Genomic DNA, 14,420 nt, shown 5'->3' with positions numbered 1-14,420 from the left:
AATTAATTAAATTATTATTAAACAATGAAATTTTATACGTTATATTTTTAAACGCATCTACAAATAGTTTAAATAAAACTAGCCAAAGATATAATTTAAAATGACAATCTTTAATAAAATTGCTATATTTTTTTTTAAATTTAAATAAACCGCCCTTTCAGTATTTCATGGTATTTTTGTTAAACAAATATACTGGTATATTTGTCTAGACCCCTAATATTTAAGATTTATTGAAATCTGGTCACATTAAAAACTAGCGACGCCAGACGTTGAATTCAATATTTAATATTTTTTAGCTTTAAGTGAATTGTTTACCCTTTATTTAAACCAAGGGATGACGGAGTACAATGACGAGCCGTTGCTTTTTCACAAGGGCGAGATAGTCCTTTGCTACGAGCCGGATAAATCAAAGGCCAGAGTTCTTTACACCAGCAAGGTAACCCATACCAACACATGCACATGTACACTTGCGTAGAAACGTCAAACAAACGTCAGAAACTAAGTTTTCACCGCTGTTTTTTATTTGTTTTACCAATTTTCCCGCAGGTTATAAATGTTTTCGAGCGCCGCAACGAACATGGCATGAGATATTACGACTACAAGATCCACTTCCAGGGCTGGCGGCCTTCCTACGATCGCTCAGTACGTGGCAGTGTCCTGCTGAAAGACACCGAGGAAAACCGGCAGCTGCAGCGCGAGTTGGCTGAGGCGGCACAGTTGCAGATGTAAGTACATGATTTTGGTAAATTCATGGCAAACCTAATCACAGTCTCATAATCCATTTGCAGTAGGGGAGACTACTCGTACAAGGGAACGCCCGACAAGCCGCCGGCCAAGAAAAAACGCGGGCCAAAAGGAGCGCCAGTGGAAGAGCCTTTGGTGGATCCTCTGGACACGGGAAACCTTACCGCAGAACCGGAAATGCCGCTCTCTCATCGCGCAACTGGCCACCGCGCACCTGCGCGGGATAATAAGAGGAAGGGGAAGGCCGCCGAGGGAAAAGGCACTCGGGGACGACCCTCAGAGGCTGCTCAGCACAACGAGATTGTAGATCCCGAGCGCTTTCTGCACCAGGAGGAACGCGTTATAATGCGGGTCAGCGAGAGACTCCGCGAGCTGATCGAGTACGACCGGAATATGATCAAGAAACTGGGCAACCAGCACGCCTTGCCCGCCCGCGTGCCTATCGTGACCATCATGGAGAATTTTATCAAGCAGCGGGCCGTGGAGCTGGCCATTGGCATCAAGCAGGACAGTGCGAGGGCCAGAACCACCAATAGTCGCAATTTAAAGTTGAAGTGGGAGTACGATCGCGTGATGTCAATGTAATTAAAAACAAATCAAACATCTAGAAATATTTTAACCCAGCCTTTTACAGCGTCTGCATGCTCAAGGAGGTGGTGGATGGCCTGCGCGTCTACTTCGAGTTTCACATGGAAGACCACTTACTGTACAAAGAGGAGAAGGAGTACATTCAAAACTACCTTACCGACGAAAACATGAAGAACTGCAGCCTTATCCTTAACAAGTCGTATGATTTCATAAATCCCAGTGGAGACACAGATCTAGTATCTTTGGACGGCACGCCCGTGGGCGGCGGAGGTGGCAAGTCCAACGGGCAGATCGAAGGTGGCATTCTCGGTAGCACGGAGTACGAAAAACAGCTGCAAAAATGTCTTCTCTACATTGTGACATGCAGTGGAAAGAATACAGCTCAGGCTTATGAGCGTTCATCGCCATATACGGCAGCCTACAAACTGCCGTTTGAGATGCGTGATTTCCTTCACGAAACATTCAGCTGGCGGCTGCTATCAGCCGAATCCCCACCGGAGAGATCCATGATTTTTGGCGCTCCTCATCTGGCTAGATTGATGAGTATGTACAACACATTTTCCACCGTTTAACATAATTAAATTTCATCTTTATTTCAGTTAAAATGCCCATGTTTTTGAACGCCTCGCCAATTAGCAATAGGAAGCTGGAAGATCTACTCCCCCACCTTGACTCTTTTACCAAGTAAGGCAATGATCTTTCTGTGTCACCCACAATCTAATCATTAAATTCGCAGTTACTTGGAAAACCACAGGGAGTGGTTCGACAAGGATAACTATGTTAAACCCACCGCTGCGCCACAGGAACATCTGCAAAGGGAGCTCTTGAATTCCCTGGATGGCATAGCTGCTTAGCTTTAGTTGATCGTAGTTATCTAGTTTATTTATTATAAAGTTTAAAGCTTATGTTTTTTATTTTAAAGATTTGTAATTGTCGTTTTGGTTTCTTCAACTACACACTTTGTAAACAACGCGCTTCTATAAAAAAGTCTCCTAACGTATAATCGAATAATGCCTACTAACTATATGTTAAATATGGAAAATACGAGTTTAACATTTTTTTTTTTTTTTTTTGCTTATCCTAAGTTTTAGTTGAGTAGTACATGCTAGTATTTTTGTCTCTTTTTTTTTGTGCTCCAATAAATTTAAGAGTTTGAAAGATTTTGTCTTTTGTATTAAGGGTTTTGCGGACCTTCAGTTGGAATGTGCTGGGAATTCTTTAGATTTGTATAACATCTCAAAATATTGCAACTGTAACAATTACATATGTGTGTTTAAATTTGTGTGTTCAGATCCTCTGCTAAGAAATTCGAAATTGTCGCATGGACGGCTTGGATTTGGATGCATTCGCTTTTGTAACATGTGTGTAAACTAGGGACGTTAACTTTGACGACGACCTCGTGTGGATCCTCACTTCTGGCGCTTGGTGGCACTGCTGGCCGTGGGTCGCATAAAGCTGCTCACTGACCGACTGCTGCTGGTGCTCCGCTGCTGGGGATTCGGATTTGCACTCATCCTGGCCTGCTGCTGCTGGTTGAGGGCGTTCTTCACCAGCACCACACTGCGAGCGGCGCTCATCCTGGACTGTGACTGCGACTGCGGCTGGGATTGCGACTGATTCTCTTTGAAGCTGGTGCTGCCGCTGATATTTGATTTCGGCGCTGTGCTAGACATTTTGCTGCGCACCAGGATCACACTGGGTCCCACGCTGGAGCCACTGCTGCTGCTCCTACTGGCCGGCACTCCGCGTCCAGGCGTTGGTCGCAGATTCTGGGCAGCCAGTGGTCGCTTGCTGGGCGAGGAGTCCACGGACACAGTGGCTCCTGCTCGCTGGACGGCGGGCAGACGTCTCACCACCGTTTGCGTGGACGCTCCACTGTTGATGGAAGATCGCGACGAGCGGAGGCTGTTTCTCGAGCTGCTTCGCTCCACGCCGGCGAGGACCTGCTGTTCCTGCGGCGATCGCCTCACCGCGGATGCGGACCTCAGCGGTGCGGCACTGGTCAGCGGTTGTCCATTCGGCATGCGAAGCGGTCGGCTGGCGGAGAGACTCCTCTTGACCGTCGCCGTCTGAGTGGCAGGGATTTGGTTTTGTGACTTGGCGGATGCCGTGGATGCTGGCGTTCCTCCGGAACCCTTCAGTCTGGCCTGCTGCAGGCGATCGGCCAGCCGACTGCCCATCTGGGTGATGCTGGTGGTCGTGGGCTTTTGCTTCTGCAACGGTCGCTGGCGGGCGGGAGTCTCGTTGACTCCCTCGTTGCAGGAGGAGTTGGTGCTCTCGCCCTTTCCGTGGGAAGGCGTGTCCGACACCAGACTCTGGGTCTCCTCGAAGCCCTCGTCGTTCAGTTCGTGGTGACCGCTCGCGGAGAGCTTTAGCTTGGAGGGCGTGATCTCACGCGGCGGACTCCAAGGTCGTTCGGGTGTTCCAGTGGGCGATTTGAGATTCCGGATGGCCTCCCGCACATCCTCCTGGTTGATGGAGCTGATGTGGCGACCCACCTTCTCCAGTTTGTTGATTGTGCGCTCCTTTTGCTTGGATTTCTCCGGTGGAGGTTGTTCTGGTTTCGAGGGAGTGGCTTTTGTTTCCGATGTGCTGGTGGTCATCAGCTCCTCATTGCCACTGCTGTAGTCCGTGGGCCTCTTGTAGCGACGAGTACGACGCGCCAAGGCATGGCGATCGAAGTGACCCGGGGCATCCTGCTCCGCTGAGCTGATTTTCTCCTCCACCGGAGCCTTCGGCTTGTCCGTCATGCACACAGTGACCACTGTTGTGGTGGGCGTGGCAATTACCCGACGACTCACGGGCGGCGTCTCAATGTTATCCGCATCCACGTCCTTCGAGGTTGCCTGCATCTCGTTCTGGCTCTTGTGGTGATTCAGCAGGCTGGCGAAGGTGTCATCGGACACCTGTGGCTTTGGTGACTTGGGCGGATGCGAAGGTTCCTCCGTTTTCGCTGGCTGCAGATCCCTGCTGGAAGATCTTCTTATGTAGATCTGCAACACTTCGTTGTTCGAGTCCCTTTCGCCCATTTTCTGGATATGGGATCTTCGCTCTTCGGCAATCGATTGCAGTGCAATGGGACTCGGCTGATCCTGCGATCTCTGCTTGCGATATTGACGCAGTGTATCTTGCGGTTGGGCATCGGCGATGGCCTGCAGATTGGCCACCACATCCGTCTGCTCGAGCGTCTTCGAAGGCTTCCAGTCGGCGTAGACGCGCTGGTATTTCCCGGACACCTGGTCCGTCCTGCTACTGGAGTTAGTGGGATTAGTGGTCGTCGGCGTGTTCGTTGGCGTAGCTGTCGTCGTCGAAGGCAGGATCTTCTCCTCCGGCAACGGGTCTAGTTTTCGTTCGTTTTCTGTGGAGAAAATTAAATTATATCCTGTTGATAGGAAGGATCATTTAAATAAGAATATCTAACCAGTTTCGTTTTCGAGCGATCGCCGATTGGCGTTCACCAGACGACGCTTGCGCCTGTACTCCTCGTTTTGCTTTTCATCGCTCTCGTTGGACTGCAGCCACGTCTCGATCTTCTGGCGCCATTCACGGGATATTCTGGAAAAGGAGGAAATAATTAGTAAAAGGTTGTGATACTTATACAAATACTTATGCATTATAACAAAAATTTTAATTATGTATTACGATAAATATAAAAAGAAATATCTACTATCTAATTTTAAATAATTTTTTGATCATCTCTCACCTTGGTTTCGCATCCTCGTTGATGGGCTGCGTCTGCCCAATCGCCGATCCACTGCCCGTGGGCGTGTTCCCTGCCGTTGTGGGCGTGCCAGCGGCACTGGCCAGCGGAGATTGGAGCCGCTCCTGCGCCTGCTGCTGTTGCTGCTGGAGAAGAGGAGCCGGTGAGCTGGCCCGCTCCCGATCCAGGCCAAAGTCAATGTTGAGCAAGTCGGGACGCTTCCGGCTGGAGCTTCCTGAGCGGGCGCGACGGGCCCAGGAGCGATCCAAGCTGCCGTAGGCCGCCTTCCGCTCCCTGCTGTTGTGTCCTTCGTGGGGACCCGTCGAGCTGCGCAGGAACTCCATGAGGTCATCCTCCTCGGCCAGAACCCTGCTGCGCCGACGCCTCAAGCTTCCATTGGGCGTGATGTCCGGAGAAGCCCCGTCCTGTTCCAGACGGACGAAACCATTGCTGATCTCTCCGGATCCCAAGTGGCGGCGACTCAACGCCGGACTGGCACGAGGATCGAAGATACCATCGCCCAGGAAGGAGTGCTCCGAATCGGACACAGGGGTGCCAGCTTGACCAACTGTGAATTGAAAAACAAAGTTTAATTTAATTAATAAAAGGTGTTTTATTTACTCAAAATTACTTCTCATTTAAAATAATTTTTTGAATCACATTAATAGACCAAAAATTACTGTTCAAAATTTTTTTTGTTATATCTGGAAGTTTAGCAATTAATTAGCCCATTAAATTTGGTAAGCTATTTTGAACATTTGGATTTTTTGAGTCCATAATTTTAAAAGTACGATTTTTTTATTAAATTGTTAAGCACCTTGTTACCTTATTTTTTTGCTGTGTTATATTTTTGGTATTTTAAGTATTAATTACCGCCCATTTGAAGGTGCAAATATTTTTCAAATATTTTAACGTTTTGAAGATTTTGGTTTTCCTATAAATAAATTTTTTAAAGGACTTACTTTGCCTGGCTCTGCGGGCCAGCTGCTCCTCGCGCTGCTTCCTCCGCAGCGTGGCCTGCTGCTCCTGCTGCTGGCGGCGCTCGTTCTCCTTCACAGCCTGCTTGAACTTATCACAGAAACTCTGGAAGATCTTGAAGCACTCCTCCAGCCGGAAGGTGGCCGCATCGTCGCAGAAGAACTCGGACAACTTGAGGCGCATGGACTCGACCTGTTTCATGCCCGCTTGCAGGACGGCTAACTCGGATTCGGCGGCCTGCAGGAAGTCGGCCATTTGCTCCTTGATATCCGCATCCGTGGCAGGTTGTTCTATCTGCCTGGCGATTCTCCTAATCCTGCCGTCCAGTGTGTTGATTTCATTGCTGATCTGCTCTGAAGTTGTTCTGCAAGGTACAAAAATTAATTAATTTATGGAGATTAGAAATAGATTTTCTAATTTCACTTACTTGCTGGCACTTTCGAGGGTTGTCAATTGCCCAGTAAACTGCAGCAGCTCCGGATTCCGCTTCTCCGCCTGAAGAGCCACAAAATGGATGAGGTTCATGCCCGGCTTATTTGCTCGAATATCGGTGAGCTTCTGGAGTGAGGAGAGCTTTACGCCCGCAGCATTGCCCGCATATCCGCCGGAGTTAAGGAAGTTTCCAGCCACAACGACCATGTAAAGGACCTCCTGAAGGATCTTGTTGTTGAGCAGATCGTCACCGGCATAGAGCATGGCATTTATACAGGGTTCCAGATAAGCCACATTTGCTGCGAACTCCTCCTTAAGCAACATGCTTTCAATTCGTAATTTGTAGCTGAAAAGAAAGAAGATTACATATCAATTTATAAATTTAATAAATATTAAATTTGGGTAAAGTTAAATTTTTGTTAAAGTTAAGTCCAGATTAAGAATAATAATTATTGTAATCATTTCAAATTAAATTTTACAACTCTACTTATGTTCATTTATGTATTATTTTAATCAGTTGAAATTTTGTAGATAATTTTGGAAATTAAAGTTGTTTGCTTCTTTTTTCTTTGGCTTTAAATATTTTTATATTATTAGTCAACAAATAAATCATAAAATAAATACTCACTTGGGCACCTCCAGCAGCTGGAGCAGGAACTTCTCGGCGTTGCCCAGTCGTCCCTTGTCCCCGTTGAATCCCTTCAGCATGTCCAGCTCGTCCACCTCGGGCATTATCTTCAGCAGTCCCCTCAGTCGCTCCGCTCCGATCTCCTCGTGGACACCCTGCCTGATCAGCTGGATGATGTCATCATTACTGGTGCGGAATTGCTTGAGGAATATGTTGACATTCAGACTCCTCTTGCCATCGAGCAGCGTGATCTCCGTGCTCTCCTTCTTGGACTTCCTATCCAGGGTGTCGCAACCATTTCCGGCGGAGGAGTTCTGACTGCCATCCCTTCCCAGCTTCGGTGATCCCTGGGCACTGGCTGTCTGCAGGCAGAAGAGTCCCTCCATCTCGTTCCAGTCGATGTCCTGCATCGGACTGTCCTGGTGATTGCTGGCCACGATCGTCCAGATGTTCTGCTTGCCCAGGACCTTGTTGTGCGGAATCTTGCCCCAGTTGATGGTCTTCATCTTGGCCTTCGGCGCGGGTGTGTCCTGTTGTGGCAGCAGTATGGCAGTGGCCACCGCCTCCGCGGCCAGTGGATCGGGAGTCCTCGGGCGAGAGGCCAGTTGCATCGAGGGCGGCGGCGGTGGAGGTGGCAGGGCTCCTCCGCCACCATTGATCATCGGCGGCGGCGGAGGCGGTGGCATCCCCCATTTATCGGCGGAGGCGGGGGCGGTGGTGCGGCTGGGGCCATGGGCGCCGCCATGGGTGGCGGGGGTGGTGGCGGCGTCGCCTTAGCTGCCACGCCCACCGGCTGGGAGGGCTTGCGGGTGGGGCTGCTGGCATCGCTGCTGCGGCAATTCTGGCAGGCGAACTTCTGGCTACTCGGCGTGCGCAGCAGTCGCACCGAATCCTCGTGGCTCTCGAGGAGCGTGGCCCGGTGCACCAGGCGCTCCGCCGTGTCCCAGATGATGTCGCTGAGCGGCTCCTTGGGATCGATGCGCAGCAGGTGCTGCAGGATGTTGAGGAATGGCACTTCCTGCGGCGTATCGGCCACCTTGAAAACAATAAGAATTTAAATACAGAATATGAATACACATACTCAAGTTTAAGAAGTCTTAATATTGAATTTTATCTAAAAGAAATTCAAGCATAGTTGTATTGTAATACATTAAATTTAACTTGACTAGTGATTTATATTTTGGCATTAAAAAAGCTTCGATATTACAAAGAAAGATCTACCAATACTTAATTTAAAAAAAATAGGATGTATCCAAATAAATTACAATCTTGTATAATACCTAAATAAATTTAAATATATAAGCTTATTAATGTTACAAAGTATTGCTCATTTCAAAATAAATAAACTATTAATTTACTGTCAAAGTGCAACATTATTGTACCTATATATTAATTTCATTTAGTTTCTCATCTTAAAAGCATTTCATATTATAAATTAACTCCTTAGCTCAGCACCGTTGCCATGCAAAGAGTAACCTTGATAGACTTGCATGGTCACAGCCTTGGTCAAGTCCTAATGACCACTTTGCGTATACGCAACTCTCCCTCCAATGCCAGGGGAAATAACGCATACGCTCCGTTGTACCCTTTAGCAGAAACAGAACGCAGCAGCACTCACCTGTCGCAGAATCGCGTAGAAGACATCAAGATGCGAGTTGAGATTGATGCCATCGGGCGCCTGAAGGCTCTGGGCCTCGTCGCATTCCTGCTGCTCCACGAATACGTCCAATTGTACGATGATATCGCCCACACTTTGTGCGACTTTTCTGCAATGAGAACGTTCGGTGTTAGTGGGTTAAGCTATAGAAAATCTCGTGCTTCTGTCCATCAGTCCGCAGTAATTATTCAGCCCAGTTTGCAGTTGGCAATTTGTACGTTGTAGGTTTTTTCTGCTTTGCATGCCGTTGACAATTCTCACAGTGATTTAATTGATTTTTTAATTATGCAGAAGTATTTACAATATATGAGGCCATAAATAAATATATGTACTTAAGGCGAAGGAGGGGAATGTCCACAAGTAGTTGCCAGAATCGATAGAGAACAAGTGAAAAAATTCCCCAGATGACATTGAGTAACCTCCGGAGGCTGCACACAAAAAAACAAAAAGGATTTCGCGGCGGTCCGACCGACTCACTTGAGATTCTGCACCAGTTGCAAGGCGGCGCAGCTGTAACGGGACAGCGAGCCGCAGAATGTCAGACGACGCTGCAGGTGCAACGGCGATGGCGATGGCGTCACGGAAGCGGAAGCGGAAGCGGAAACGGATGACGTCGCCGAGGACGCGGACGCGGATGCCGTCGTCGATAGAAGAGACGGCGATGGCGGCGGCGAGGGCGATGCTGACGACTCCACCGTGCCTGCTCCTCTGTTCGCCTGCTTGAATGTTTCGCCTGCCAATTCAGCCTTGGCAATCGAAATGCAAACTTTACTACTGGCACACCATTATTCTCGCGGCGTGCAAAATCGTTAGCCTTGCGCAATGTCCTTGCTGGCAGCTCCGCTTTTGGCCAGACAATTGATATCCTTCCTGCATCGAAATGGAGACACTGCCACTGGCACTTTTTAATTGCTTGCCAAAAATCGCAAATGGCAATCGCAATCGCAATTGCGGTTCGAACGAGAGAACGGCCAGAACGGCAATAACGAGGACGAGACAGCCTGGCACGATTCATATTTGAGATATGGCCACGATTTGGCGGCACGGAGAGCCAGCCAACGAGCCGTTGCCTCGTTGCCTCGTTGCCAACCGAATCCTTGTTGTTTTTGGCGGCCACGTGCTGCGCGCGCAGGAGTTTTTCCTCCGAAAATAAATTCACAGAGCCTGGCGGCCTCTTTCTACTTTGTCGAGCAACTTCGTCAACATCCATCGGGCGTGTTGGACACCCGGACACTTGCACGTGATTCTCCGCTGTTTTGTTGTTTGCCCCGCCGTTTCTATTTTGGTCCGTCACGGAAGTTGTTTCGGGTTCAGGGAGTTACGGGGGCGAGCCCCTTTGTGGGGCCAAGGAAATTGGGCAACCAAAACGCCAAATTACAACGCTTGAAACGGAAGCCACATCAAACCAATAACAAGAAGTTAAAGCTGTTGGTAGCCAACACAGTTAAAAATATTTGGAAATCTTTTAATTTTCTCGTTTTAAAAAAGTTGTAAGGTTTACCAAACAATCTATTAAGAGGTTTTCTGACATTGTTAAAACTTTAAAATGTTATACCTAAATTTAAAAAATTAACAAAACTCGTTTTAAGTGAAAAACTTATGTATTAAGTACACAGAAACATTAATTTTTTTTGTAATCTGTTTTTGTATTACTATAAACAGAGACAAAGACTTTGACACTATGGCTTAATAGAATTTTATTTTTTAAGTGAAGAACATAAAAGTGCCTTGATCTTAAGAACAATACCCCTTTCAAAATCAATTTCCGACTTCTTAAACTCCACATAAGAAATACTCCAGCAATTGAAATTGTCTATTCTTGACACGGTTCTAATAATCCGCCTGAAATTCGATACTTTAGAGTTTATTTTTAGCAGACATTTATGAGTTTGACGGTAATTCGATGCTAGCACATCCATCACTCTCGGGCTGATACACAACTTCGATTCGGATTTCGATTCGATTAGAACTCATTATGTGGAGAACAATTAAAATCCGCTTAAAGCATCTGGGCAGCTTCCAAGCTACGCAAAGTCTCGAATCTCGAATGAATCTCAATGGCTCCCTCCCCTCGAAGTCGGTTTCAAATCAAAGCGCGTTGTGGCTGAATAAAAACGTTTAAGGCGATTCCAAATTCCAAATACTCGTAAATTAAATAGCGCCAGAAACTACGCATTTGTGTTGATGTGTGTGCGCGTTAAAATTTAAATAACAATAGAACTGAAGGGGGTCTCCTCACTCGAGAGGAGATGAAAAAGATCCACAAGACAAATGGCCCGGGACAATCAATTAGTCAACTTTGCTGCTCCGACTGACAAGCTGAGGAATCTGCCAATGCGGACAGCTTGTTTGTTATTGTTCGCTTTTGGGCTTGAACTATTTCAGAAATTAATTGAATTTGCTAGTTTCAATCGTTTCCGAGCCAGCGGTACAGATACAGATACGATACAGATAGAGAGCCACAAATTTGTCAACCAGAGGGTCATAAATAAACCCGTTTTCGAAGGGTAAAGGCGGGGGGTTCAACTAATTGATTTATTGTTGACTAATTAAATATTGAATTAATTGGTTTGCTCAAAAGCGGCGCAAATTATTTGCATAACACCCGATCATCGACCAACCAAATGGTCATCTCCTCGAGTTTGACGAGCATTTGACAAGCCTTCCAGCGGCGTCTTGAGCGGTCATTATCAATCCGCCCGCCAAATCTCTCCTTTTGTTGGCCAAAAAAAAAAAGCAAAGTCCACTGAAAACTTAAACGAATGCCTTGATCTTGTCTTGTTGGTCGTCGCGTCATGTAGTCGCATGCAAATTAAATGTGCGTCCGATTCGAATAAAGCATAAAAGCGGCAAACGGCAATCGTTAAACTGTTTGTGATACTCATTTGCTTGATTGTGGGAGACTTTCAGGGTTTTTTCACCCAACGCGATTTGTTTGGCCAAAGCGGTCTTCACACGATCAGTTTGGAATACCAACAACGCCCTCAGCAAATCTGGGTGCTTGGAATTGTCTCGTCTTTGGGTTTTTTATTGAGCGTCCTCCTGATCGGCGCACTTTAACACTCACCTTAGGTTATTGAGCAGCGGCAAAACTTTGAGACCTGCAAGACAAAAAGGAGAAAATTAATTATTGAGGGAGATATCAAAAAAGAACTTATAACTAGCATAAAAAATAAATATTATTGCCGTGAACAGGAATTTATTCATTAAGAAAATGTTGTTCTCTATTAAATAAGTAAATCATTTCAGCAAAATCAGGGTTTAAATAAATAAATCAAATAAATAGAACAATGTTTAAAACTCCAATTGATTCAGCGGTTAGTTTATTTAATTACCTAATTTTTTTAATTTTTTAAGGCATGCCAATTTTAATAGTTACTTTTTATTTCTTTCTGTAAAAGTCCAAGCCGTGACCTGAATACAAAGAACACAACTATAAATGCCTTGGGCCTATTCTAATTGTTTCGCCTTGCCAAATAGTGAGTAATGTGGAGATGATTCGTTGCCCCCGGAGAAGCGGACTTTCCATAGGCAGCCAGAGCCAGTCAACTAAGGCCCGCCCAATGTCCAATGAATCCCGACCGACTTCCGGTCAAGCTCGTTTTTTCGCCTTTTTGATTTTATTCGCGCACTCACCAATCAATTTATGCATTCGAACACAGAGGCACACTTCTATCCGTGAGTTGTAAATACAAAAAAAAAAAAAATAATAACAATAAAAAAATTAATTACGAAAAGCTCGTGAAAGTCGTTGTCGCTTCTGTGCTATGTCCCTCAGATCCCCGTCGATCTGCCATATTTGGCGCCTTGACGTTCATAATTTCGTTTTACGACTTCGCTCCGCTGTCATTTTATTTGTTTGAAATTGAAATCCATAAAAGGCGTACAATTAAAATGCGTGTGCGATTCTGTGTGTGAGCGTGTAGTAAAAGTTTCTTTGTCCCGATCTTTGTTTTTTTTTTTTTTTGGATATTCGGAAGTTGAGAGATCTTAACTAAAAGGAGAGATCGTTGACGCCGATCATGCCATATAAAGTAGGCAAACTTATATATATCTTATCTTATTTTTATACTATTATATTTTTATTATTATTATTTCTTAGCTTCCTTTCTTATTTGTTCTTTGTTTAGATCAAATGATCGTTGATTGGTCAAGCATTACCATCTATGCCCTGCAGTCAAAATAACAGGGATTTATGTACAGCACAATAGTTTGGATCAGGGACACACCCAAGTCCACAGTTAATTGTTTAATAACATGCCAGCAAAAGAAACTCAACAAACTCAACAGCTCGAAATCAATTCTCGCTAACTATTTAAATATTTCACTCAACACAGTAAATCGGTTGATGATTTATAAATCAATTGAAATTGAATTTTGCCAGCGAAACGGTTGAGCGAATAAATTTATGGTCGACTATGGGAAAAACTGTTGCGTGCCAAAGTGGAAAATCATGGGGCATAAATCAGACAAAACCAAATGCCTCCCAGCCTGACAGATGACATACAGCAGATATGATGGCTATATGGTCGCTCGATCGGTGGGGGAATGATTCCGAGCCGATAATTGGGCACTTAAGTGGCATTAGCGAGCCTCACAGAGGTTTTCAAATCGAGAGAATGCAAATATTTGCGGGGCGTTGTTCCTGGGAATCCAAACAGAGCGCGCTGAGAAAAACCGAAAAGAACTGAAACACTCGAAGACAAAGTCAAAGTCGGGCCAACAGCCTTGAAACTGAATACTCCGATTCATTGCCAAACGAAATGCGGCCGTTGCTTGTCAAATGTGTCGTTCAGGAATGCCCCAGGAATCGGTTTTGGAATCGGATTCGATCCAAATTGAAGTTGGACGACGAGTTGCGGGGGCGACGACGGCGTGACTTACATTTTGTCGCAGCCGTTGAGATTTCGAATTTGTCTTGCTACTTCGACGCTTTGTCACTGCGTTCTTGTAATGCTGAAAAAGCGCAGCTCAATTTATTTTAATTAAGAACAATAAAAACGCCGCTTCTCGGTAAAGTTGCCCCCCGTCGCTCCCCTCGATTTCGGGCAAGTGCAGTCGCAACACATTTTGGTGGTGCTGCGTCTGCGCAGAAGGAGACTTCGGAACACAACCACCGCGCACGCACAACCGCGCTCAATCAAAGTCACAAAGCCGGGTTGACGACTGCCAAGTACAGGGGGGTCTCAATACAAAGAACTTCTGTCAAACAAAAAATTTGGGGCATATACATTTAGATTATCTACATACGGAATATAAAAAAATAACATTCTGTGATAAATACTTTTTAAAATGATTTATTTATAACATTCTGTGATATATACTTTATAAAATGATTTATAGGGATTTTTACCTCGAGATATTATTCACACAAAAAGTTTTTAAATTTTATATATAACTATTTTACTTCAATTTTATAATTTTTTGAAAATTAATTTGTAATAATTTTGAATACGAATGTTAAGTTTTTCTTTATGCTTTTTTTGAAACTATCTCGTATAATAAAATTAAAATTTAAATATTAATTTTAGCTGTTCACAATTGTTATTTATTTTTTATAAAAGGTCATTTTACGACTTAGAAAAATATTTTTGTTTTTGTAAAAGTTTATTTTATGAAAGATAATTAAAATGATATTTATCATTCGTACCCATTGAATAATTCAGACATTCAGGTTGAGCTACACAAATTCG

At 45.2% G+C, this 14,420-nt stretch overlaps 2 protein-coding genes across 2 annotated transcripts in view; one reads left to right on the top strand and one right to left on the bottom strand.

Annotated features, from left to right (window-relative positions):
- The first annotated feature begins 238 nt into the window (after positions 1–238).
- On the top strand, positions 239–2,490 carry LOC108089509 (protein male-specific lethal-3). Its single transcript, XM_017187828.2, has 6 exons — positions 239–436; positions 547–725; positions 789–1,325; positions 1,379–1,875; positions 1,932–2,016; positions 2,069–2,490. Exons 1-6 carry the CDS (start codon positions 335–337, stop codon positions 2,184–2,186), a joined length of 1,518 nt encoding a protein of 505 aa, XP_017043317.1. The 5' UTR covers positions 239–334; the 3' UTR covers positions 2,187–2,490.
- The window catches only part of LOC108089508 (formin-J), a 32,657-nt gene continuing 20,424 nt past the window's right edge, over positions 2,188–14,420 (bottom strand). The window contains 9 exon segments of the mRNA XM_017187826.2: positions 2,188–4,690; positions 4,754–4,887; positions 5,036–5,600; positions 5,995–6,374; positions 6,438–6,788; positions 7,071–7,755; positions 7,758–8,106; positions 8,689–8,836; positions 11,795–11,828. Coding sequence (XP_017043315.2) covers positions 2,742–4,690; positions 4,754–4,887; positions 5,036–5,600; positions 5,995–6,374; positions 6,438–6,788; positions 7,071–7,755; positions 7,758–8,106; positions 8,689–8,836; positions 11,795–11,828 — 4,595 coding nt within the window. The 3' untranslated portion in view covers positions 2,188–2,741.

The sequence above is a fragment of the Drosophila ficusphila genome, unplaced genomic scaffold (genome assembly GCF_018152265.1).
Source record: "Drosophila ficusphila isolate 14025-0441.05 unplaced genomic scaffold, ASM1815226v1 contig_286, whole genome shotgun sequence".
Taxonomy (NCBI): Eukaryota; Metazoa; Arthropoda; class Insecta; order Diptera; family Drosophilidae; genus Drosophila; species Drosophila ficusphila.
Note: the sequence above shows the minus strand (reverse complement) of the source record. Positions and strands in the feature narration are given on the sequence as shown.